Source organism: Mytilus californianus, unplaced genomic scaffold (assembly GCF_021869535.1).
Source record: "Mytilus californianus isolate M0D057914Y unplaced genomic scaffold, xbMytCali1.0.p SCAF_9, whole genome shotgun sequence".
NCBI lineage: Eukaryota > Metazoa > Mollusca > Bivalvia > Mytilida > Mytilidae > Mytilus > Mytilus californianus.
This window is the reverse complement of record NW_026262745.1, coordinates 90,659,042-90,684,361: the sequence shown is the minus strand read 5'-3', so window position 1 is coordinate 90,684,361 and position 25,320 is coordinate 90,659,042. Positions and strand designations below refer to the sequence as shown.

The following is a 25,320-nucleotide window of genomic DNA, read 5'->3' as shown; positions in this document are numbered from 1 at the left end:
ATAAGAGAACAGTTTCTAAAAAAGGAAAATACTTTATCATTCTGAGAGAAGAAAGACTTGAAAAACAATGTCAGGTTTCTGATAACGAAAAGCATTGCTAATGTTAGTATTCATACTAGCATGAAACAGATTTTAAAGTAGAATATATCTACTTAATTAAAATGTTTCTCTAAAGAAGAAAAAAAAACTTAAAACTAAACCCACCAATGTCTATTTAAGTTTCGAAAATAAGCAAAATGACAAAACTAGGAAAAGTTGGTAACTAAAAGGCAAAAACTATAAAAAGACGTTTGAACATACCTGTCCTAATGAACGGTTGGTAGATATTTTTATTCTGCAAGTTTTGCCTTTCAGGTTTTTTTTATTTAAAACATCTTTCAAAATATAAAACACACCTTGAATTTTACCGATATAGTCTATGCTTAGCCTTGGCAGCCATGTTGATTGGCAGACAGAATTATTCAACACATTTGTTTAATAAGGCACAATAAGGATGATGATATGGTGAAGTTTGGTTTCAATTGGCCAAGTTCTTTCACAGGAGAAGATTTTTGTGAAAGCTAACGGATGACTGACGACGAAAGGATTACTACGACTGCAGATGACCAGAAAATTCCTTTGTGCAAGGTGATCGAAAAAGGCATTTATAATTTTGAAGACAAAGATAATTTATAATTTTTTTATTATTTCATTTAGTAATCTTCCATATAACAATGTATTTATCTACTAATCTATAAATATCCACATCATTTCAATCATTTTGCTTTACAGTGTGAACTCATATTTCTCTGTACTTGTATATAATTTTTTAAAGTCATACAAACGCACTTTACAAACAAATCATAAAATAAATTATTAATTATAAAAACAACAAGTTTCATCTAATGTAGTCTTTGTGCCTGCATGCTCATTGCAAATATCTGTTCAGTTATCATGCAAAATGACTTAAAATGACATAAGCATCTTTGTAGACGAAATGCACGTCTGGCGCAAATACAACATTTCTATCCTGGTATCTATGATGAGTTTATTTAAGCCATATTCAAATTGAAAAAAATAAAAAAAGTGGAGATTTATTTCTGTCTTGAAGGGCCAATCCATTTCAATGATTACATTTTTGTATTTGTTTTGTATATGACTCTAATCATCCTTTAGATCAAATTGATGTGATCAGATATTATAATAATTTGACTTTACTTACACAATTTTGAAAATCTTTTTCTTTACAATCTTTAAATTGACAGTTTACATAGACATAATCGTAAAAGCATACCCTATTATACGTTTATAATCTGACAAACTAATAAAACAAAAAATTACAAATTAGTTGTGATACAAACCTTCCTTAATACATGAGGCTCCTCATGGGGGTGTCCAAGTAATCACATTATCACAAATTTTTTGCCAATATAATCACAGAATCATTAATAATTTTTTTAAATAAGATAATCAAATAATCAAAAATACAGTCCTAGGTTATCAAATAATCAAATAATCATGAAATAGTTGGTCTGGTAATCAAATAATCACTATAAAAACGGCCAAGTAATCACATAATTTAAAACCCCATGAGGAGGCTCATACATAATAAAGGATGCACCAAATTGATAATTTTACCATGACAAGGAGCTAAAACAAGAGGCCCTCAAGAGCCTGAATCGCTCACCTGTATTTCAGAGGAGAAGATTTTTAAATGTTAGCAAACTTGATGAGCAAATTGTGTAAAATTGTCTTTAAAGGGCAAAACTCCTTAAGGGGTCAATTGACAATTTTGGTCATATTATCTTTTTTGTAGATCTTACTTTGCTGAACATTATTGCTGCTTACAGTTTATATATATCTATAATAATATTCAAAATAATAACAAAAAACTGCAAAATTTTGTTAAAACTACCAATTCGGTGGCAGCAACCCAACAATGGGTTGTTCGATTCGTCTGAAAATTTCAGGGCCGATAGATTTTGACAAATTAAACAATTTTACCACTGTCACATTTGCTCTAAAAGCTTTAGTTTTTGAGATATAAGCCAAAAACTGCATTTGACACCTATGTTCTATTTTTAGCCATGGCGGCCATGTTTGTCGATGGATCAAAACTTCGGATACAATTTATAAACTAGATACTAAAAGTAATATATATTACAGAATTTTACCCCCATTAAAAAACAACTGGTCGATACCATCATGACCATTTTTATTTCTACTTAAGATTAAAGAAAAATGCTATTAACAAACAATAAAGCAACAAACATACTGAATCCCAAATTACCAATATCTTAATTTTGTAATAATCAGTGGCAAAAAGGGCAAAAAAAACCAGATAATATAAAAACAAATATTCTTGAAACAAGTCAAATTAAAAAGTAGAATTAAAATCATATTATACAATTAAAAAAAAAACCATTCCTTTTGACATTCACATTGATTGATCTTTAAATGCTTCATCATTTCTTCTAGCATTTCCATTACTCTTCTTTCAACAAGTAGGTTACTGTGAACAACTATAAATTAATTGATGAATTTGTTTTTCAAACTTCCCTAAATATAACAAGAGTGCACATGCTGAAATGTCTCGCCTTCTTTACTAAACATTGATTTTATGTTGATAGTCCTAAATATAAAGCTTTACTACAAGTAACACATAAACTTAACATGATCCAAGAAAATGAGGTCAAGGTCAGATAAACCAAACGAGAAATACAAGTACACCTTACAATCATTCTATAAACCAAACATAGTTGACCTATTGCTTATAGTTTCTAAGAAACAGTCTTAACCAAGAAAACTTAACATTGACCAATGAACCATGAAAATGAGGTCAAGGTCAGATGAACCTTGCCAGACAGACATGTACACTTTACAATCAATGTATGCCTTAAATATAGTTGACCTATTGCTTATAGTATCTAAGAAACAAACTTAACCATGAAAACTAAACATTAACCAATGAACCATGAAAATGAGGTCAAGGTCAGATGATACTTGCCAGACAGACATATACACCTTACAATCCTTCCATACAACAAATATAGTTGGTCTATTGCTTCTAGTTGAAGAAAAAAAAGACCAAAACACAACAAGAGTGCACACGCTGAAATGTCTCGCCTTCTTTACTAATCATTGATATTATGTTGATAGTCCTAAATATAAAGCTTTATTACAACTGTCACATAAACTTAACATTAACCAAGTAAACTAAACATTGACCAATGAACCATGAAAATGAGGTCAAGGTCAGATGAACCATGCTAGGCAGGCATGTACAGCTAACAATTCTTCCATACAACAAATATAGTTGACCTATTGCTTATAGTTTAAGAAAAACAGACGAAAACACAAAAACTTAACACTGAGCAATGAACCTTGAAAATGAGGTCATGGTCAAATAAAACCTGCGTGACTGACATATAGATCATAAAATATTTCCATACACCAAATATAGTTGAACTATTGCATATAGTATTAGAAAAAAAGACCAAAACTCAAAAACTTAACTTTGACCACTGAACCATGAAAATGAGGTCAAGGTAAGATGACACCTGCCAGCTAGACATGTACACCTTACAATCATTCCATACACCAAATATAGCTGACCTATTGCATGCAGTATTAGAAAGAAAGACCAAAACTCAAAAACTTAACTTTGACCACTGAACCATGAAAATGAGGTCAAGGTTAGATGACACCTGCCAGCTAGACATGTACATCTTACAATCATTCCATACACCAAATATAGTAGACCTATTGCATACAGTATAAGAAAAACAGACCAAAACACAAAAACTTAACTATAACCACTGAACCATGAAAATGAGGTCAAGGTCAGATGACACCTGCCAGTTGGACATGTACACCTTACAGTCCTTCCATACACCGAATATACTAGACCTATTGCTTATAGTATCTGAGATATGGACTTGACCACGAAAACTTAACCTTGTTCACTGATCCATGAAATGAGGTCGAGGTCAAGTGAAAACTGTCTGACGGGCATGAGGACCTTGCAAGGTACGCACATACCAAATATAGTTATCCTATTACTTATAATAAGAGAGAATTTAACATTACAAAAAATCTGAACTTTTTTTTCAAGTAGTCACTGAACCATGAAAATGAGGTCAAGGACATTGGACATGTGACTGACGGAAACTTCGTAATATGAGGCATCCATATACAAAGTATGAAGCATCCAGGTCTTCCATCTTCTAAAATATAAAGCTTTTAAGAAGTTAGCTAACGCCGCCGCCGCCGCCGCCGGATCGCTATCCCTATGTCGAGCTTTCTGCGACAAAAGTCGCAGGCTCGACAAAAACTGAACACTGAGAAATGAATCATGAAAATGAGATCAAGGTCAAATAAAACCTACAAGACTGACATGTACATCATAAAATATTTCCATACACCAAATATAGTTGACCTAATGCATATAGTATTAGAAAAAAAGACCAAAACTCAAAAACTTAACTTTGACCACTGAACCATGAAAATAAGGTCAAGGTCAGATGACACCTACCAGTTGGACATGTACACCTGACAATCATTCCATATACCAAATATAGTAGACCTACTGCTTATAGTATCTGATATATGGACTTGACCACGAAAACTTAACCTTGTTCACCGATCCATGAAATGAGGTCGAGGTCAAATGAAAATTGTCTGACGGGCATGAGGACCTTGCAAGGTACGCACATACTAAATATAGTTATCCTATGACTCATAATAAGAAAGAAATTAACATTACAAAAAAAGTTGACTTTTTTTTCAAGTAGTTACTGAACCATGAAAATGAGGTCACGGACAATGGACATATGACAGACGGAAACTTTATAACATAAGGCATCTATATACAAAGTATGAAGCATCCAGGTCTTCTAGCTTCTAAAATATAAAGCTTTTAAGAAGTTAGCTAACGCCACCGCCGCCAGATCACTATTCCTATGTTGAGCTTTCTGCAACAAGTCGCAGGCTCGATAAAAATAATGTTTATAAATATTGTGAAAAAAATTTTAAACAAGGATTTTCTCTTTTACATGTATCAAAGTAAACATTTTCTGAACATAAATTGTTGTGAAGTCAACTGAAAAGGGCCAAAAAACAGCAAAATTAAGTTGGTTTAAATATAATTCAATATCTTAGTTTAAGACTGATATGAATTTTGTATCAATGACCAATCTACAGTGGACAGTCTACTTATACTTCACCAGTTGTAATGTCTGAAATTTTAACCTAATATATGTAAACTTTGCCTTAAAAATTAAGGTAATAGTGATGCAGATTAGATTTAACTTCCAGTAAATTCAGAAATTATTGCGTGCATTTATTATTGCAATTTTGACAAAAAATGCAAGATTAATTATTGCGATTTCAGAAAAATCGGCATCAGATATCATAATGCCATTTCTTATATATATATTGTTGAGATACTCACCCAGTCGCATTATTCGCATACATAAAAACCTCTCAATAATTTCTGAACTTATAGTATCAAAATAAAAGTAAATCATGTCTTGTAATATGGCTTCAATACATCATGAATCTTGCTTTTAAACTGGTTATTTTTTGCTATTCCTAGGTCTTTCAGTCTCTGACAACTAAGCTGAGAATTAAATGGTCTAGAGGCTCCAGGTGAAGGCTTTTTGTCTGGTTGAATATGATCTGAAGGAAGACTGAAAACTTCCGCCATTACTAAAGCCATGTCATATTTAGTCATATTTTCATCACCACTCCAATGATATGTCCCTTTTATACTTTTATCCTGAAGGAAAAACAAATATTCAAATTAATCTAAAAAAGTAAATATTAAATTAATTACAATACCATTTTCAATTGGGTTATAAATGTTCTTTATAACTATGTTTTGAAGTAAAAACAATGTTGCAAGTGAAAACATGGTAAATTTTATTTCTGATATGAATATAAGGAGGTATGGTTTCATTGCCTATGAGCCATCTATCCAAATCAAATGAACTTATGTAGCATAACTAAAAGTTATTGTATTGCCCTCAGCAATGTTTAAACCCATACAATATAATCAGCTATATTTAAGAGGCACTGGCATGAAAACATGTGTTCATATCAAATGACAACATGAGTTCATCTTACATGACATATGTGTCTGGTATGACCTTTATTGGTGATATGCTCCTGACAAATGTTTAGAATGTCTACCAAAAAAAAAACATTTAAGAGTATAGAACCCACAAATAACCTGAATAGAAATGCTTCAAAAATTGCAAATTTTTAATTGGAAGACAATAACATAACACGTTTGTCCCTCAATTACATAATTATCATTACTTTAATTAAAGAAAATACTCGTACAATGAAAGTACCATAATTTGTAATATCTAACATTTAGAAAAATTCCCATAATTGATGCAATGTTATGTCTTGCTAAACAATGTTGCCCAATACACAAAATTTTTCCCTATTTCACCTGTCTATAGTGGATAGACAATCAATGTCTTCTCAAATGTATACCTTTTATCTAAATTTATAGAAATGTAAATACAAATTGTACTGGGAATTAAGACATTCAACTTTAAAAACAATATTCATGGACGTATAAAACTTGCAAACCTTGTTTATGGACTACACTGTGGAAAATGTAACCACTATGTCTATGTAGGAGAAACAGAAAGATCACTCAACGACAGAATAAAAGAACACATAGCAGATATTAGACATAACAGAGAAAAAGCAGTAGCTGAACACTATAATCAGAAGGCCTATTGTAAAGAGGACATGACAGTTCAAGTACTTCAACAAATTTAAAAAAAATCAGTCAATTATAGAATATATATTGAAACACAGTGGATGCAAAAACAAAATACAATTAGGCCATTTGGGATCAACATTAAAAAAGTATGACTTCAATTCATCTAACTTCATATACTTTGATTAACTCATGTTATTGTGACGTCAAATTATTGGGACGTCATCACATTACCAAGGAACTAAATCTATAACATCTTAATGATTGTGAAAGTAAAATGTCTACCATGTAGTTAAGAAGGAAAATAAAGAAACTGAAGGAGGCCAGTGGCAGAAACGTCTTAAATAATGGTTTATTACTACAATAAAAACAAGTTTTTCTATTAAAATTGTCCAAAAAGAGTGCAGAAGTTGGAACTTCTGGCAACCATGTTTTGCCACCAGTTCCCCTGTGTACTGGAATAAAAAGCAAAATCCTTCTCATCTGTAGTGTATATTATTTGTGAACCAGTCAAAACACCAAGAATAACATCAGTGCAATGATTTATTGAAAAATATAACATTTTATAAAAACTGTGCAAGAAACAACGCCACTGTGAATTGTAATCCACCTCCAGTTGTAAATTTCCCATTGTTGAAGCCATTTCCCTTCCTGGAGAAGAATTTTCAGTATGTGAATCCATTCCCACTGGTTTATCACTTTGGTTGTTTTCATTGTCTTTTCAAGGTATTCTTCTAACTGTTTCGCCCTTTTATAAATCTCAGTATCTGGTTCACTGTACAGATAGCAGTTCTGGTAGAGAAGTTGCATGTCACCACTAAATTCATCTACTGACTTGTATAGACCACATTCCAAATTATTCTAGAAAAAAAAACATAGTCAAAGAATTAATGATCAAATGATGATGATGATAAAAAGCTATATAACATGCAGCGGAAAATTAAATGCATATATATATATTCAGAACCAGAACATGATAATGTGAAATGAATATCAACCCTGATTTGTACTTGTTTTACAAGAGGAGCAGAATTTTTAACGAGGTAATTTCACAAGGTTACAGTCCACAGGAAGACATGTCATCTTATTCGGACACATTATTCTGACACGAAGCTAGCCTGTCTCTGCTTTTAACGGCTTATGCTGAGTGTTTGGCAGAGAACCGGCAATTACACTTTTTTCAAGTATTTGGTTTGACCCAGCAGAGGATTGACCTACATCCTCCTACACTCAAGACACACTACCAAGAGACCACTGAGGCAGTCAAATGATTAAAAAACAAAAAACACCACAAGACACTCTCAATTTGCCTTAATATCAATATTGGGTCTCAAATTTCAAAAATATGAGAAATTATAAATAATTAAATTAAAAAGAGATGTGTATTCTGAAATCCAGAGTATCATAAAGTATATACAACTATCAAAACTGAGTTTGTCAGCTTGACCATGCATTTAATATCCTTGTTTATTAATTATATATATATATATATATATATATATATATATATTGAAAAAGTAATATGTATTACCATAAGCTAATCAGGGTGTAGGTAACCATGGTAACACAATTATGACTTATTTACATCTAATATGGCCAATTTGTTTCTGTTTTTACAATATCTTTTTATGAATTTTTAGTACACATACCATAATCAAACATGTCAAGTAATTTTTCTAAGTTAAAATGAAATATGTTTTACAAAGCCTCATAACTTTTTATTTCCCCTCTGTTCATATTAAAGCACTTCCCTTTGTTTATTACTCTCTCCTTTATTGTACTGAGATCCATTGGTTTCTTGACTATCTCAAAGTAATCATAGAGGCCTAAGGCTATAGGGTCTATTGGTTGGTAGAATGGCCACATATAACTCTAAAATATACAATAAAATGTGTAATTTACCATGTGCTTGATGCTAACAAAATAATATACAGATTAAACAAAACAAAATTGAAAAAGTTAAAATCTGATCACTTTTTTCTGCTAAAACATTGTTCAGTGTAAACATTGTAAAAAAATAACTGTGTGTTGAATTGCTTTAGTTTACAGTCTTTTTTTTATCAAATACAAAAAAATTCATATGATGCATTATATTGGTGCTTTTTTTTTGCTCCGATTGGCATTTCATTTGCGCCAAAAAATTCTCTCATTTGCGCCACAAACCATATTTCATTTGCGCTAAACAGAAAAAAATTCATTAGCACCAATGATACAGGTAAATAGTATAAAAAAATGTTTTATTCAAAAGAGACTTTTAATAATAACTTTAAAACACAGTTTTTGATAGCACAATAAAACTATTAATCTGAAACCAGTCATCATAACCATAATGAAAGCTCTATACACTGATACATTATTGAAAAGAGATTTTTCATATTAATAACGCTAAAACACAGTTCTGTAATAAATAAACGTGATCGTAAATCCTAAAAGAAAGCACTATGTACAGGAACACTGGAGTAAAACCAAAACTTGTAAGCAAAATTAAAAATATGGAACAATTCAATTGAGAAAACTGTCTGTTTGTCTCAGAATTAACAATGTCCATCTTGACACCTCAAACATATGAACACTATATAAATTTAAACCTAAGTGACTCTCTGTTTTATATTAGAAATGAGTATGAACTCACTTTGTTACCCATGGGGAATACTCTGAAAAAAATCTTATTCACGATATAGCAATGCATATTTTAACTTTTCCGTTATATGTAACTTGTAAAATGGCACAAATGTCGTTCTAATTTTTTTGGCGCAAATGAAATGTAACCTTGCAGCGCAAATGTATGATTGAATTTTGTAAAAATTGGTGCAAATGCAATGCACCCCATAATATACATTATTGTTGATATATTTCATATTTATATTTAACATTTAACAATAAAATATTAGCTCTTTTTTACAGTAATTCATTCATTATGCAAAATTAATACATTCTTTACAAGTACAATGTATTTAAATTAACTTTAAATTCAAATATTACCTGATGTTTTTCACTCAACAAGTCATCTACCAACTTCATACAGTTTTCAAAATCTACATCTTGTATTTTGAGTTCACGCTTCTGATTCTAAAATAAACGTTTTTTGCTTCATAAGTCCTATGAATTCCTGCTCCTGAGAAAGTGCACCCTTTACCAGTGTGCTATTCAGTCCGTTGATGTTTCCAAAACCATGACTGTATTTTGACAGATTCAAAGAGGCTCGAATAAAGTACAATCCTCATTTCAAACTTTGATTTTGGCACTGATAGTTTGATACCAACTGTGATGTGTGCACTATAGTAGTGTGACAGAATACAGTGTTCAATCTCCATTTGTTAGGCCCCTCATTGGGGTGTCCAAGTAATCACATAATCACAAATTATTTGCCAATGTAATCACATAATCATTAATTACTTTTTTAAGATAATCAAATAATCAAAAATACAGTCCTGGATTATCAAATAATCAAATATCCATGAAATATTTGGTCTGGTAATCAAATAATCACTATAAAAACGGCCAAGTAATCACATAATCAAAAACCCCACGAGGAGGCTCAATTGTCGTAGAGGTACTTATATTTTGATAAGATGTACAGCCCTCAACCTCCAATTGTGATTGGTGTACTAACAAATTAAAATAATACAGCCCTCAACCTTCAATATGATACTGGTACTAATAGTTTGATATGGTAGATACGGCCCTCAATTAGAATGAATATTTGCGGCTTTTAAAGTACAGCCCTCTACCTCCAACTATGATACTTATATATAGTGCAGTCCTCAGTATCCGTCTTTGATTGTGGCACTGAGGGAGTACGGCTCTTTGTCTCCAACAGGCATAGTGATACAAACAGTTTGATAGTATACAGTCCTTAATCTCCATCTTTTTATGTGAAATTAATATTGTGACATGAAATAGTCATCTTACTAAATTTGTGATGCTGGTACTAATAGTTTAATAGATTTCAGCAGTCCTCAAAACTTAGAGAAAAGCCCTCCACCTCCAGCCGTGAATCTGGAGTAACAGTTTGATAAGGTAACCCCCTCCAATCATGATTGTTGCATTAAAATTTTGATGGTGTACATCCTTCCACCTCAATCTGTGATCGTGATACTGACACCTCAAAAAGCTGCAGCTTACCACCTCTAACTGTGATAGTGGTACTGATACTTTGAAAAGCTACAGCGTCTCACCTCCAAATGTGATAGCGGCAATGATACTTTGAAAAGCTACAGCTTCCAACCTCCAGCTTTGAAAGTGACACTGACACTTTGAAAAGCTATAGCTTCCCACCTCTAACTGTGAAAGTGACACTGACACTTTGAAAAGCTATAGCTTCCCACCTCTAACTGTGAAAGTGACACTGATACTTTGAAAAGCTGCAGCCTGTCACCTCCAGCTGTGAAATTGACACTGACACTTTAAAAAGCTACAGCTTCCCACCTTCAACTGGGATAGTTACATTGATACTTTAAAAAGCTGCAGCTTGTCACCTCCAGCTGTGCTAGTGGAATTGATACTTTTAAAAGCTGCAGCTTGCCACCTAATAAGCTCCAACTATTATAGTGACGCTGACACTTTGAAAAGTTCCAGCTTGCCCCCTCCAGCTGTGATAGTGACTTTGATATTTTGAAAAGCTGCAGCTTACCACCTTAGATGATCCAACTGTGATAGTGACACTGACACTTTGAAAAGCTGCAGCTTGCCAGCTCCAGCTTTGATAGTGATACTGACACTTTGAAAAGATGCAGCTTTCCATCTCAGGTTATGAAAGCGACACAGACTCTTTGAAAAGCTGCAGCTTGGCACCTACAGCTGTGATAGTGACACTGCCACATAAAAAGGCAGCAGTTTACCACCCCCAGCTGACAATTTTAAAAGCGGCAGCTTGGCACCGCTAACTGTAATAGCTTGATAGGTTCCAATCATCCATAACCACTTATAATTTTGACTTCCCCTTTGCTATCTTCATATTTTCCCCCTAAACTCTGATAGTGTCACTTATAATTCAATGTGTAATGATATTAGATATTGTTTTCAAACAAAAACTTTCACTTTTTTCACAAGTATTTTCAAATAACATAATGATGGCTCCCTTAATTTATAGCATCACATGCATACTACATTCTACTATCAAATCTCTTTAGGTTGCACTTTGTAAATACAGCTGTTTCACAAGCCACGCCTCTTTCGGGGAGATATATACTATTCATAGATATGTTAATTTGTTAACGTACTGGTTCCCAGATATGATCTCTGTGTTTCATCTCATAGAGACATAACTTGGGAATGTTACCAGTATAGAAAAACATGGTAACGCCTAAAATTTAATTCTTAGAAGGTCCAAAATTAAACTCTTAGAAGTTCTGGGCATATAAATGTTGAAAATATGCCGCACAGCCCTATATTTTGACCTTTGAATAAAAAAGTAGAGCATATCAACTTTCTGTTCTGGGATATAATTTTTCATGAAACTTCACCGTAAAAGTGGCGCAGTTTTAGCTGCAAAAGGAGTTCCTATGGGAAATGCATTGTCTATATTTACAGAATGGCAACATTGAGATATCACTATGGTTAAAGATATAACACCAATATGGAACCATGGCACTATAACACCAATATGGAACCATGGCACTATAACCCCTGGAAAGAACACTGCAATGACACAGATAAAAAATGTCCAACTCATTTAGCTATGGAATATGACTATTAACATGATTAACTGATCAAACTTTTATATCTCACTTCAATTTCAAGTAAAAATCTCAGTAAAACCACTGAATTCAGTAAAAAAAAACTATTTGGAGGATATCAAATATTTGTAAAACATTTTGTTAGGAAACTAATAAAACTATACCATTGCAACTGAAACAACCATGATTTTGTTCACAGGTGTTTGGGGAATGAACCCCTCTCCTCCCCTTTTTTAAATTCATTTAAAGTAAAATTTCTCAAATTCTTGAGTATTTCAACTTATTTTCCCTCTTTCACTTATTCTAGCAAATATCTTCACGATTAAAAAAATATATATGAATGGCCCTTTCTTTTATTACATTGTAATAAAAACTTTTTTTTTAAATCCTTAAGATTATTGCAAGAATACAATAAAATCCTAAAGCGACTGTGATAAACTATCTATCTTTTCCAGAGCATAAAAGCACTATAATTCTTCAATAAAAGCAGTCTGTACTGCATTAAAACCATCACTTCGCAATCAAAAACTTCTGTAGGATTAAACACATTTTTTCTAGAGGTTGTTGATGTGTTACCTTGGCCCATTAACTCACAAACCATTTTGCAAACTGAATAAACCTCTACAAAAAGTGTGTTTTATCTTTAAAATTCTCAACTAAACATTTTTTTTATATTTTCTGCCAATTTCAAATTTATTATCATACATATACTGTATATAACAGAGTGACATCATCATAGCTTCTACATTGGTTACAGTAGTAGATCCAGCAACATGCTCTATCAAAGTCTAAACCAAGGAACTCATTCTAACCGACAAATCACATTCAAGTATTAGTCGGTATACAAATCAAATGATTAAACAAACACAAAAATACTTGTTTTGATGCCCTAATTAATCTTATACCTTTATTTAATAAATTACTTAGAATTTATAAAACATCAGAGGCGACAATAAAGTGAATATGCTTGACTTCATCAAAAGATATACTCAAACCATAATTTAAAGTCCTGTGAAATTTGCAGCCAGGTACACTGTATTTAAAATTTACATTGCAAATTTAATTTGAAAGTAAGATGGACAGAGTTGCTTTTGTATATAATTGATTAACTATTGCAGGAACTGTTTTCATGAAGAATCTTACAATCAACAGCTGGTTTGTATTTACACGAGTAACATAACAGGTGCCAAATGTGGAGCTGGATCTGTTCTGGAGTACCTGAGAACACCCCTAGCTTTTGGTGGGGTTCGTGTTGCTCAGTCTTTAGTTTTCTATGTTGTGTTTTGTGTTTGTTTTTTTGGTGGTCTTTTTTTCTTTTTTAGCCATGGCATTGTTAGTTAGTTTTCGACTTATGAATGTCCCTTTGGTATCTTTAGCCTCTTTTTTACAAGAAAATACTGAACACTTCCATGATTTCCGGACAACTTGGTCAATTTAATTTAAATATTTTTTGGTAAAAAAGCTGCAGATGTATTATTACATAAGAAACATTTAATGGTATTTTTAAACGCAATGTAAGATTTCAAGAACTTACTGTGATCCTTCTCTCTGCTAACTGTCTTATCACATATGCTATGTCATCACAATGAGTTGGAAAACGTCGTTCATAATCTGACATAGGACACGGTTTAGATGAGTCTGTGACCTTCTGAAATAGTGTAGATACAGCACTCTCATCCAAGTACTCAATGTCTCCATACAGAATTGGCACTCTTAATATTGAATTATCTACAAACAAAACACAATGATATACTGTAAATTCTGAAATTATTGCATGCATTTATTACTACGATTTATTAAAAATGGACAAAAATGCGAGATTAATTATTGCAATGTTAAAAAATCTGCATACAAATATATGTATCAGATATCAGAATGCGACTTTTTATTATTGCGATACATTTGTAAGTCACATTATTCGCATTAACAAAAACCTCACAATAATTTTTAAATTTACAGTTGATTCTTTCCCATCGATACACAAGTCAGAGTTACTTCCCTTTGCCCAATCTTCTATAAAATCAAAATCAACTTCAAATATATACTGACTACTAGATTTCAGAAAAAAAGTTTTTTCCTGAATGATTTTTATTTGTTTAAGCCTCATCTTATTCAATACTACTATCTATTAAGGATCTTCTATTGGTCCAACTTGGCTGTACCACATGTTTAAAGATGTTTGCTACTCTTGTTTTTGACTTTTTGTCAGATATTCTGAATCCTCTAGTTTTATCCATGTAGTGCCAATAAAAATTTTGCCCACTGACCCATACTTTTCTTTTCAGAATTTTATTGTATATAGTTTTAAGTCATTTTTGAAAATCTTATAAAATCCTTGTTATTTTTTCATAGTTTTTGAAAGGAAAAAGGTGTCAATGTTAAATGTATGAAAAATCTAGAGAGAACTATTTTCCGCCAAATTTTCTATTGATTATATCTCAAAAACTAGAACACAGACCTATTATTTTTTTCTAATTTTTAAGTTCCCTTATTCATATTCTATCAATCTTTAACAGTCTTTTAAACACCTTGTTATTTTGAAACAGAGGAGCGAAATCCTATGATTGGTAAGTGATTAAGAAAATCAACCAGTTGGCCTTCCAAGATTGATCCAAGGGAAATAACTCCAACTTCTATTACATCAATGAAAAACTTTCAAAGGGATCATTGCACTAACATATGTATGGTAGAATAATATTTTACATTTGTTACTGCAATAATCCTATAGATAGTTTTCAATGATGAAATAGTGGTTGGACTTATTTTCCTTGGACATGTTGGATGCCATCTTTGAGGGTCAACTGGTTGATTTTCTTTTATGAATATTAAACCAATTTTCAACATGTGGTTCTTTACTTCAGTCTAATCAAATTTAAACAAATGAATTGACAGTCTTTTTAAACTACATTTCTAAGCTATTTTTGCAATTATCAATCTATACCAATTTTTGTTGATACTATCTTCTTTTTTTTTTTAAATCATATTCATATCTACTTAAATTAAGATGGAACCCAATTCCATGTAAGAAACAGCTATCTTTCACAATTTTATGAAAGCTTCAAATAAGATATTAACATTAATATTGAAAAATTAGATGTCTACCTTGACTAACCTCCATTGTGACCTTTTCACCTTCAAATTTACTTTGTCCATATTTGTTAAGTGGATTTGGGGTAGCATCCTCGGCATATGGAGGTGATGATCCTTCAAACACGTAATCTGTACTGATATATAATACCCAAGCACCAACAGCAGCTAAAAAAAGTAAATAAATGTGTTATCAATAAATACCATACCAAATCAGCTAGCGCTAGAAATTTAACTTAATGATTTTTAATAATTACCAACTGAAAACCTGATAAAATGGTAAATACTGTAGCTGTGCTATTTGTGCAGTCAAATTGCATGGACCGTTTAATCATTTGTGAAATACTGTCAATGATATATATCCCCTTGTTTATGACATTGACAATGCCTTTCTGTTGTGTTTTATTTAAGACGTCATTAAAACTACAGGTTTGCAGAATTTTTACATCGTTTGCTCCAAATTAAAAAAATGATGGTTTTTACCCTAAATATTTGATTTGGAACAGTTGTAGGAAATGCAGTATATAAAGAATAAATGGGGAATGTGTCCATGGGACACAGATGATGCCCCCGTTTGCATATAACATTATAAAGGGACACAACTGAAGTGTTAAAGTGACGCTACCAAAATTTGTTACTTTATCTGAGTTTAGTGGTAATAAGCATTGTGTATACGTTTCATAACATTCAGTTTGAGGCACTCTTAAGTTAGAGAACAGAAACAAATATTTCAGCAATTTTTCCATTTGTAAATGGGGATAACTCTAGAACGATAAAAGTGATGCCATCAAAATTCAAACAGGATCTGTGTTTTGTAGTAATGATCACTGTGTATAAGTTTCATAACATTTAATTGAGGCAAACTGAAGTTAGAGAACAGAAACCAATTTTGGGACGTACGGACGGACGGACGGACGGACGGACGGATGGAAGGACGTACAGACGGACAAGGGTAAAACATAATAACTATAAATTGTCTTGAAATATAAATTTTATTTGTGCTCAAAACAGGATAGAAATGCTCAGCAAAGTCTCCCTTTCTACCTGTTTCTAAGCCTAGGCCTTGTACACATAAAATTTATATTTGGAGACAATGTATGAATTGTATAATTCTATATTTAAATCCTTAGTAAAGATACATATCAAATCAATCTGCTAAGAAAGAAATTTAGGCATTGAATGATTTATTTCCCTTTGATGGTATAACAGATTGCTGTATAAGCCATGCACTACTTTTTGTTACTTGCGTAATTTAAATTTTATTTTTCTAAATAAGCATGATACATGTTAGTCATGGTAATACACTTACACATCATTTTTTATATTTATATTTGAGTATATATTATAAATATACTGCTTACATCCTGTATGTATCTGTCCCAAGTCAAGAGCCTGTAATACACTGGTATTCATTTGTAAGTGTATATCACATATGTATTTATTTTTTTGTGTATATCAATCAGGTCGTTTGTTTTCTTATTAGAATTGTCGCACGTTTTGTTGTGTTGGGACCTTTTATAGGTTGCTATGTAGCATGAATTTTGCTCATTGCTGAAGGCCATACCGTGACCCATAGTTGCTAACATCTACGTCATTTGGTTTGGGTGGATAGTTGTTTCATTGGCAATCATACCACATTTCCTTAATTTATATAGACATAAATAGAAACAAACTCAAAAGATTACTTAAATATAGCTAACCAGCTAGTAACTTTATGGATTCTATCCATTGTAATTTGTGCAATTTTTACCCTAAAAAACTATGGCTAAGTATCTAAGGGATAGAGATTACCTATTCATGGATAATGAAACAGAGGCTTTATAATGCTGGTCAGGGAATTTCTTATATTAAAGGAACATAGCCCATGAAAATAACTGCCAAACTTAATAGGTGTCAAGAGTAGCAACAAAATTTATATAGAACATAAGCATTGGATTTATCAAACATTCTTATAATGCATTTGCAATTGCTGATGACACATGTTTTAGTTGTCTCATGCTGTCAAGATACATGTCTCTTTTACAAATGTTAATTATGTTCCATATATATCCTATTGACTTTTTAATATCAAAAAGCCTATGAGCACTGAAGTGTAAAGATAGCATTTATTTTGCAGTGGGAACTAAAAATTAAGCATTACATTGTACTAAGCATTGGAATGCAATAATATGAATTGGACAAAGGAAGATAACTCAAATTTTAAATATAACTTTAACAACGACATGCTTGATATATTTAGACAAGATAATAGATCCATGCATCATGCACAATTTACTTTCAGACTCAGTAGGAATAGTAAGTTTTATGTGAACATGAAAAATACCTGCATTCTGACAGACTACTTTGGTTGCTGATACATTCAGCTCTTGTGTTGCTTCTGGTTTCTGTTCAACAGCATCTGGCTTCCTCTCAGCAGCAGAATGTATAACTACTGATGGCTGTAATAATATATGAATTTACATGTACATTACAGCATTAGTACAAAAATAAGGAGATGTGACATGGTTGCCAATGAGACAACTATCCACCAGAGACCAAATAATGTGAATATATAGTACACTATAAGGGCTCTGGTACTACAACATGTGGAACAATTCAAAAGAGAAAAAAAAAACAGCCTGATATATATGCTAAGAACAATAAAAAAAAATAGCAGACTGTGAGCAACCAACCCCAAATACTGACAAACATGCTCCTAGCTTGGGACAGGCACAGAAAGAAGGGGTTAAACATGTTTATAAGTCTATAACTCTCTAAATAAAATCAGATGTGATTGGCTTGATTTGTCAGATTGGTACAAACAAAAATAAACAACTTGCATCAAGACAAAAGACATCAGTTCTGCACTAAGCACACAAAACGATTCAACAACAAGACAAAACAACATCATACCATTTATATGGCTGCAAAGTTTTGCATTCGTATGAAAACACAATGGCTACCCATCTTAAAACACTCGCAGATATTACAATATATTCAGTATATCCTGTATATATTTACATATGTTTTCTACTCATTAGTTGGGTTGTTATCTCTTTGACACATTCCCCGTTTCCATTCTCTATTCTGACAAATATATATTATATTTTTTTGCTTACTCCAAAATACCAGAATCATGATCATATCTAATACAATAATTTCAAATTTCCCTACCACATGTACTATGCAGACCCTTAATATTCGATACAAATTTTCAAAAAGTTTATTAAGTATATGATGATTATTATTTTGTACCTTAATTAGGCCGTAAGTTTTCTCGTTTGAATTATTTTACATTAATTTTGTCATTTTAGGGCCTTTTATAGCTGACTAAACGGTATGGGATTTGCTCATTGTTGAAGGCCGTACAGTGACCTATAGTTGTTAATTTCTGTGTCATTTGGTCTCTTTGGGAGAGTTGTCTCATTGGCAATCATACCACATCTTCTTATTCTTATGATTAGAACTTTTAAAGCAATCATTCCAAAAATTGCAGGTCATCAACACTTACATTAAACTCTTTCATCACAGTTTTCACTTCATCATCTTTAGTTATGTCACATTTCCTTAATTTTCCTGTACATCTACTGAACGCCAGGCCCAAAACGTCCCATGATCCTTCATTCACAAATTCCTTGTATACAGCTCGGCCTAATAATCCTGATGCTCCAGTGATTAAAACTTTTTTAGACATTACCTGAAAAGAACAAACAATATTTTTTGAAGTTATGAATTAGATATATATTTTAATATTCAGAATTAATTGTGTTCATCTTTTTAACAATGATTATACTGAGTTTAAAATCATCGTTGAAAATTCTATCAACTTACTTCATTGTACTTGGCATTCTAATGTTATGACTGAATGACTTTTTTATCCATGATAAATAGGTTAAATGCTTATGATGTTCCATAGAGCTCAAACTTGCAATGGTATTTACAATCCCTTTGTAAAACTTTTCACTTGTAACAGAATGACTTCTAAGCATGCTAGGTAAAAAAACCTCGTAAACTTTTACAATTTTTCAAAATTGGAATTGAAACTTACAATAAATTTGCCCTCTATCTGTCTACAACTGCTGCTAATATTCAAGTGGGACTCACTGATTTGTAAAAAAAATTGGCTAATATGTACAAAAATGTTGAAACATTTTTACTAATCCCCTGCCCTGAATATATGTACTTATAAGACAGATGATGGAATTATTAACAGGATGTCATTATCAAATAATCCAGACAAACACTGATAAGATTAATACTTCTGATTTTATAAGAAGTATATACAACATACAATACAATGTAACTAATTTTTTTTCTGAGTATACGAAATAAAGTATACCCAGCATCTTCTGGAAAGATGTTTTTCAAATGTGCAAGACATGTCACTTTTCAAAAGTTTTCTTTTTTTCAAATTATACATGTCATTGGACAATTATCATTTTTAAGGATATTATCAGTGTATGAGGATTGGGTATACAGAAAAAAATTGCAAAAGAAATGGGTACCAAAAATAAAGAATATTAGAGTAAAATGGGCCGAAAATATTAAAAGTAAAGAATAATGGGATGCTTAAATATAAAGAATAGAGAAACATTGGCACAATGTATAAAGAAAAGAGGAAAATATGCAAAATAAAAAAAGAATAGAGAAAAATGGCTTAACAAATTAAAGAATAAAGAAAATGAAGGACCCCTCATCCAAACCTTCCTGTATAGAATGAAATGAAGCACTGAAATGCAAAATAATCACGATAATAGTCAGAATGATTTCCATAATACATATAGTAAGTTTGTAATAACAACTACATGACTAACATGACTAAGATAAGTTATGGATTCATCATTTTGTGTTGCCATTGTATCATTCATCCATTTATTCATGGATTTTGCCTGTAAAGGCAAATTTAGGTAGATCGGGTATCTTTTTTCTGAGCAACCCTTCAACCCTTGTGTTGCAAAATTATTTTTCTGTTTTTAAAATATTTTACTAAGTATCATTCAATAGACAACAACAACATGTTTTACTTGAAATTTAGGAATTAATCTATCAAAAAAATTAATTTCGTTAAGTGTATGAAAAAATTTTCAGAAAAAGCAATGGGAGAATTTGATCAGACAATTTGCGTTTTTTTTAAAATTTTTCCAGAAAATAAGGTCGGTGACCAGGTGACCCTCTATTTCTATTTGGAATTTTGGAAGTATTTATGAAAAGCAATTCCCTCATTGAGATTTAACCAATTCTATTGTGTAATGTTTCCTCAATATGGAAAAATCAAGTTTCCCCTATATAATTAATAACCCATATAAAATAACTGTGATTTTGTTGATTTCAATGCATTTCAACCAAAAAACAAGGTCTGTGACCCCCAAATTTTATTGAAATTTGAGAGTACAATGACCCAATAGTCTTCTAAAGAAGTTTTAGAAAAATCTATAGTCAAACATTCAGACCCCTATGGCCAGCTACCTTAACTACATTTGTACCAATTTAAGTGTTTATCGATTTAAGAATTTTCTATCGTATACATAGATTAGTATGGTAACCATGGTAACTTTGGCAATACCACAAATCAGATACCTTGCTACAAAAATACAACTTTTCTTCAATCTGTGAAAATTGGTACCCATGATAATAAATAAATTCACAGTAACTATTCTACATATTGATAAACAACAAAAACACCTTTTAATTCTTATAATTCCCACCAACATATATGCCTAAAAGAAAGAAAAAAAAACATACAAGTTTTTGGAATTATAATAAGGTTTAATCCAGTAGGTTTTAAAAAATCACAAAGAGTGTAAATAAATACATCTAGAAAACTGAAATGTCTGTAAGGATCTGTCCCTGTTTGTCCATTTTTGTGTTAGATAGTCAGCAACCCAAGGACACAAATAACCAAAAGTTCACAAGAGATATCTAGAGGTCAAAATATGGTCATCATAATTTTGCTGTTTGTTGTGTTCCTGTGACTCAGATGTATGAACAAATGTGTACATTGGAACATTAATCATTATAAGAAAAAAAAATATCAGAACCATACAAGTGAATTTCATCAATGTAAATATAGTGCAGAAGTTTTCCATGCAATCCCTATTGATTTGCACCTCCCATTTATACACCAAAAAAAGAAAACCATGTCACAGTTCACGATTCTGCCTTGTTAAAAGGTCACCAAAAAGTCTCCTACTTTTTTTTTACCTATGTTATAAATTTCTATCTTAGTAATGATTTATTGTTAAACTGACACATTTACACAATAGAATATTTCAGAAATTAAAAAGTAATTCAAATCTAATAAATAACTTATAAAAAACATTTATCTGTACATAAAATATTTTCTATTACTAACCAACATGTAAGCTGCAAAAATCCTTAACTGACCCCTAACAGTAATAAAATAAAAGTTTTGTAGACTTATAACCTTGATTTGTGTTCACGAAATAATAAAAAGATGACAATTTTATCTATAATCAATAATCAATACAATTGAGGGCAGATTTAATTTTGTGTTAGTTCAGATATATTACATGTATTAATCATGTTAATAATTACAATGATTGAATGAATCATATAAATCTGTAGCTATATATATATATGTCATGCATGTCATGTACATGTATGAAATAAAAAAAAATTACTGATTTAAAAGCTATACTTGTGTTATTATATAATAAAGATTTGACAATTAGATTGTTTATCAATAATCTTTTTCATTGTAAAGGGCGTATTGAATAGTTGGTGACCTTATTGACAGTCAATGTATATTTAGAATTTGATCAACACACAAGCTGTTGCACAAAATTATTGACATAAAAATGTTAACTGCAAGATGAACCTTTCAGTACTTTCAAAGATTTTATTGATCATTTCTTGAGTTTGTTAAAGGCATATTTTGTTACAGGCCGACTTTGGTATGGGCCGAGTTATCAAGGAGTCCGAACTAAGACCAAAGTGACTAAACTTCTATACCATGTATACCCCAGTAACTCTTGACAGTTTGGGTGTTAGTGATGGCACCTATGTCATAAGATAAACACTTATCAATTGAAATAAATGCAGCTTTATATCCGTTTGATCAGTAAATCAAACACTAAATACAAAATCTTATAAACAAGTTGTTTACATTTGTAACTTCTGTCTACATGATCATACATGGGAGATAACCGAGATAGGGTGTGAATATGAACCACAAAACTGTTTTGTTTTTTCAGCGTGAGAAGTACCCTATTGACAGTGAGTCTCTTTAATAAAAAGAAAACTGAAATAAACTTAATTATTGCCGTATTTACACCAACGTTTCACTTTGAATACAGACAAACTTTTGAACCTGATACGTTTTCAAGCATGGCCTCGCCTTGATCTATATTATTCAACTTTTTAAAGAGGGGCTAATGGGGCCTGGGGTTCTCATCATGGCTCACAAGATTTTAAATTTACTGATCACAGTTCACGGGAAATAAATTTTCGTGATCACAGTTCACAACAAATTCGATAATCATTAAGCACGTTGTTCACTCATTTTCTGGAAGTTTTAGTGCATTTACTATATTTCAAATAAGTGTGGATATCACCATACTATAGTTAACTATAACTATATATAATACGAGTCTATGATGGAAAGCCAGAGTAGCAGCCAGTTGGGAAAGAACATTCCTATGGAAGTGTTAAAATATTTGGTGAAAATGACATTCGGTAATTTTGTGGTCAGTCTTTTAATCTGATAAAGTGGAGTGTACTCCGAGTACATTTGGCATATTTGAACTTGTGTACCAAAACAAGACTCGCGAATTGGAGATATTTTTTTTATCTTACAACAAATCATTTCAATTTGACTATGCTCAAGTCTCATTATTTCAGTTTATTACTTTATTTTATTATTTACTATCGAAGTGTGATATCCTATCCACATCCATATACCTTAATAACAAATCTTTGATGCGTTTCCCGATAAAGCAATTGACACCAACACAACTCCCGGAGACCAAGCTAATACACAGTAATAACTTGCATTTCATAGTTATTATAACAAAAGCTTCAAGGTGCAAGCAGACTTACCAAAAACTGATAGAAAGACAATACTTTGCATTTTATTCGCAATGTTTAAAAGTATGTGTAGACAAAAGAAAACAAATACATAATAAATATAACTAGAAATTGACTAACACAGTTGCTACCGATAAATTTCGTTTCAATTAGGTGCAAAATCATCAGCATTTTATTATCAACTGCTTTCCTTTTATAAATTCATATAGATCAACTGGTTAGTACAGTTTATTCGTCATTTCAAGGCATAAGTAGCGTACGTATCGAACTAGAACTATTTTTATCATATCTACGTATATATGTTCAAATGAATACATAAATGTTCTCAAAATATTAACCACTTTTCAAGTTGAATAATGGCAGGAAATTTCCTAGGTTTTAAATATTTATGAATTAAAGGAGATGGATAGCTGGTAAACTTTGATTACACCGCAAGTCAATAATACAGCTGTGGATCCACTAAAAAGACCATATCAGCTGACTTATAGAATCGAAAAATATTCTTGGTCTTAAACCTCTATTCTTTAAAGTTTAAATGAATTTCTGATAATGTTTGTGTGTTTTGTAAAATCAATAAGTCCCTCATATATATAGGCTACTAGAAATTTTTCACACACAAAATAAATAATTTTGCTATGGGGAGGATATAGACAGATAAAATTTTGTCAGCTTTTATTGTGTTGATTTATTTGACCTCCGACATATTCATATTACTAAAAACTACCGCAAAAGAATAGTGATTTCCAATTAGAGGATGTATATATGTTTCCATAGTCGTGAACTCGCGAAAGGTATTAAGTATAAAAAAAAGAAGACGTGGTATGATTGCAAATGAGACAACTCTCCACAAGAGACCAAAATGACACACAAATTAACAACTATAGGTCACCGTACGACCTTCAACAATGAGCAAAGCCCATACCGCATAGTCAGCTATAAAAGGCCCCAAAAAGACAATGTAAAACAATTCAAACGAGAAAACTAACGGTCTCATTTATGTACAAAAAAAGAACGAAAAACAAAAAGGTAACACATTTAAACAAACGACAACCACTGAATTACAAGCTCCTGACTTGGGACAGGCACATACATACATAATGTGGCGGGGTTAAACATGTTAGCGGGATCCCAACACTCCCCCTAACCTAGGACAGTGGTATAACAGTACAACATAAGAAAGAACTATAAAAATCAGTTGAAAAAGGCTTAACTCATCAGATGGACAAAAATACAAGTAGACGTGGCCGGGTACTTGTACATCCCAACAACAGTAGTTTGTCTATTGCATTTTTTGAAAATTGTTTAAAAGGATATAAAGAAAAAATGTTTTTATTCTATTTATTATTATTCAGTTTAACGAGGCTTCTGTCTTTGTTGCCGCAACGTAAGATACGTCAGATACGTCTAGACTTACATCTAGAAATTGACAATGAGGGTCGGTTGAAAACAAAACTTTAGTACAAAAGAGATGATTTCAGCTTCCAAATTGTGAGCTTTCCATTTCTATGTAACAACATTCCAGCAGCGCCTGCAAACGGAGTATATACGATATTCCAGAGCTTGTATTTCTTATCATGATTTCTTGATCATAGAGATATTGCTGCTCACAAGGAAGCTATTACACCAATAATTCCAAATGGTGAAGTTGAAATCACCCCTTCGTAAATTTCGCGGACGCCATCACAAGTTGGTTGACCGTTACGGAATATCTGTTTCACAGATGATATCGAATATGTTCCTAATGTCGTAACTACAATCCCATTACCTTTCCACGAATGAGACCTACAGAATAAGAATATTTAGCGGGTTTGG

At 31.8% G+C, this 25,320-nt stretch overlaps 1 protein-coding gene across 3 annotated transcripts; it reads right to left on the bottom strand.

Moving 5' to 3' along the window:
* Positions 1-665: 665 nt before the first annotated feature.
* On the bottom strand, positions 666-22,632 carry LOC127716010 (methionine adenosyltransferase 2 subunit beta-like). Of its 3 annotated transcripts, none has more exons than XM_052222121.1 (7): positions 21,815-21,834; positions 18,974-19,159; positions 17,807-17,921; positions 15,499-15,651; positions 13,931-14,124; positions 9,701-9,787; positions 8,200-8,590 (listed from the first exon to the last, which is right to left on the bottom strand). In XM_052222121.1, the coding sequence occupies exons 1-7, from the start codon at positions 21,818-21,820 to the stop codon at positions 8,417-8,419; spliced, it is 915 nt and encodes a 304-aa protein (XP_052078081.1). In that variant the 5' UTR covers positions 21,821-21,834; the 3' UTR covers positions 8,200-8,416. The 3 variants fall into 3 exon arrangements, with proteins under 3 accessions (XP_052078082.1, XP_052078081.1, XP_052078083.1); XM_052222123.1 differs by lacking the exon at positions 21,815-21,834 and adding an exon at positions 22,589-22,632 and having other exon boundaries at positions 8,203-8,590; XM_052222122.1 differs by lacking the exons at positions 8,200-8,590; positions 9,701-9,787 and adding an exon at positions 666-5,758.
* Positions 22,633-25,320: the final 2,688 nt, after the last annotated feature.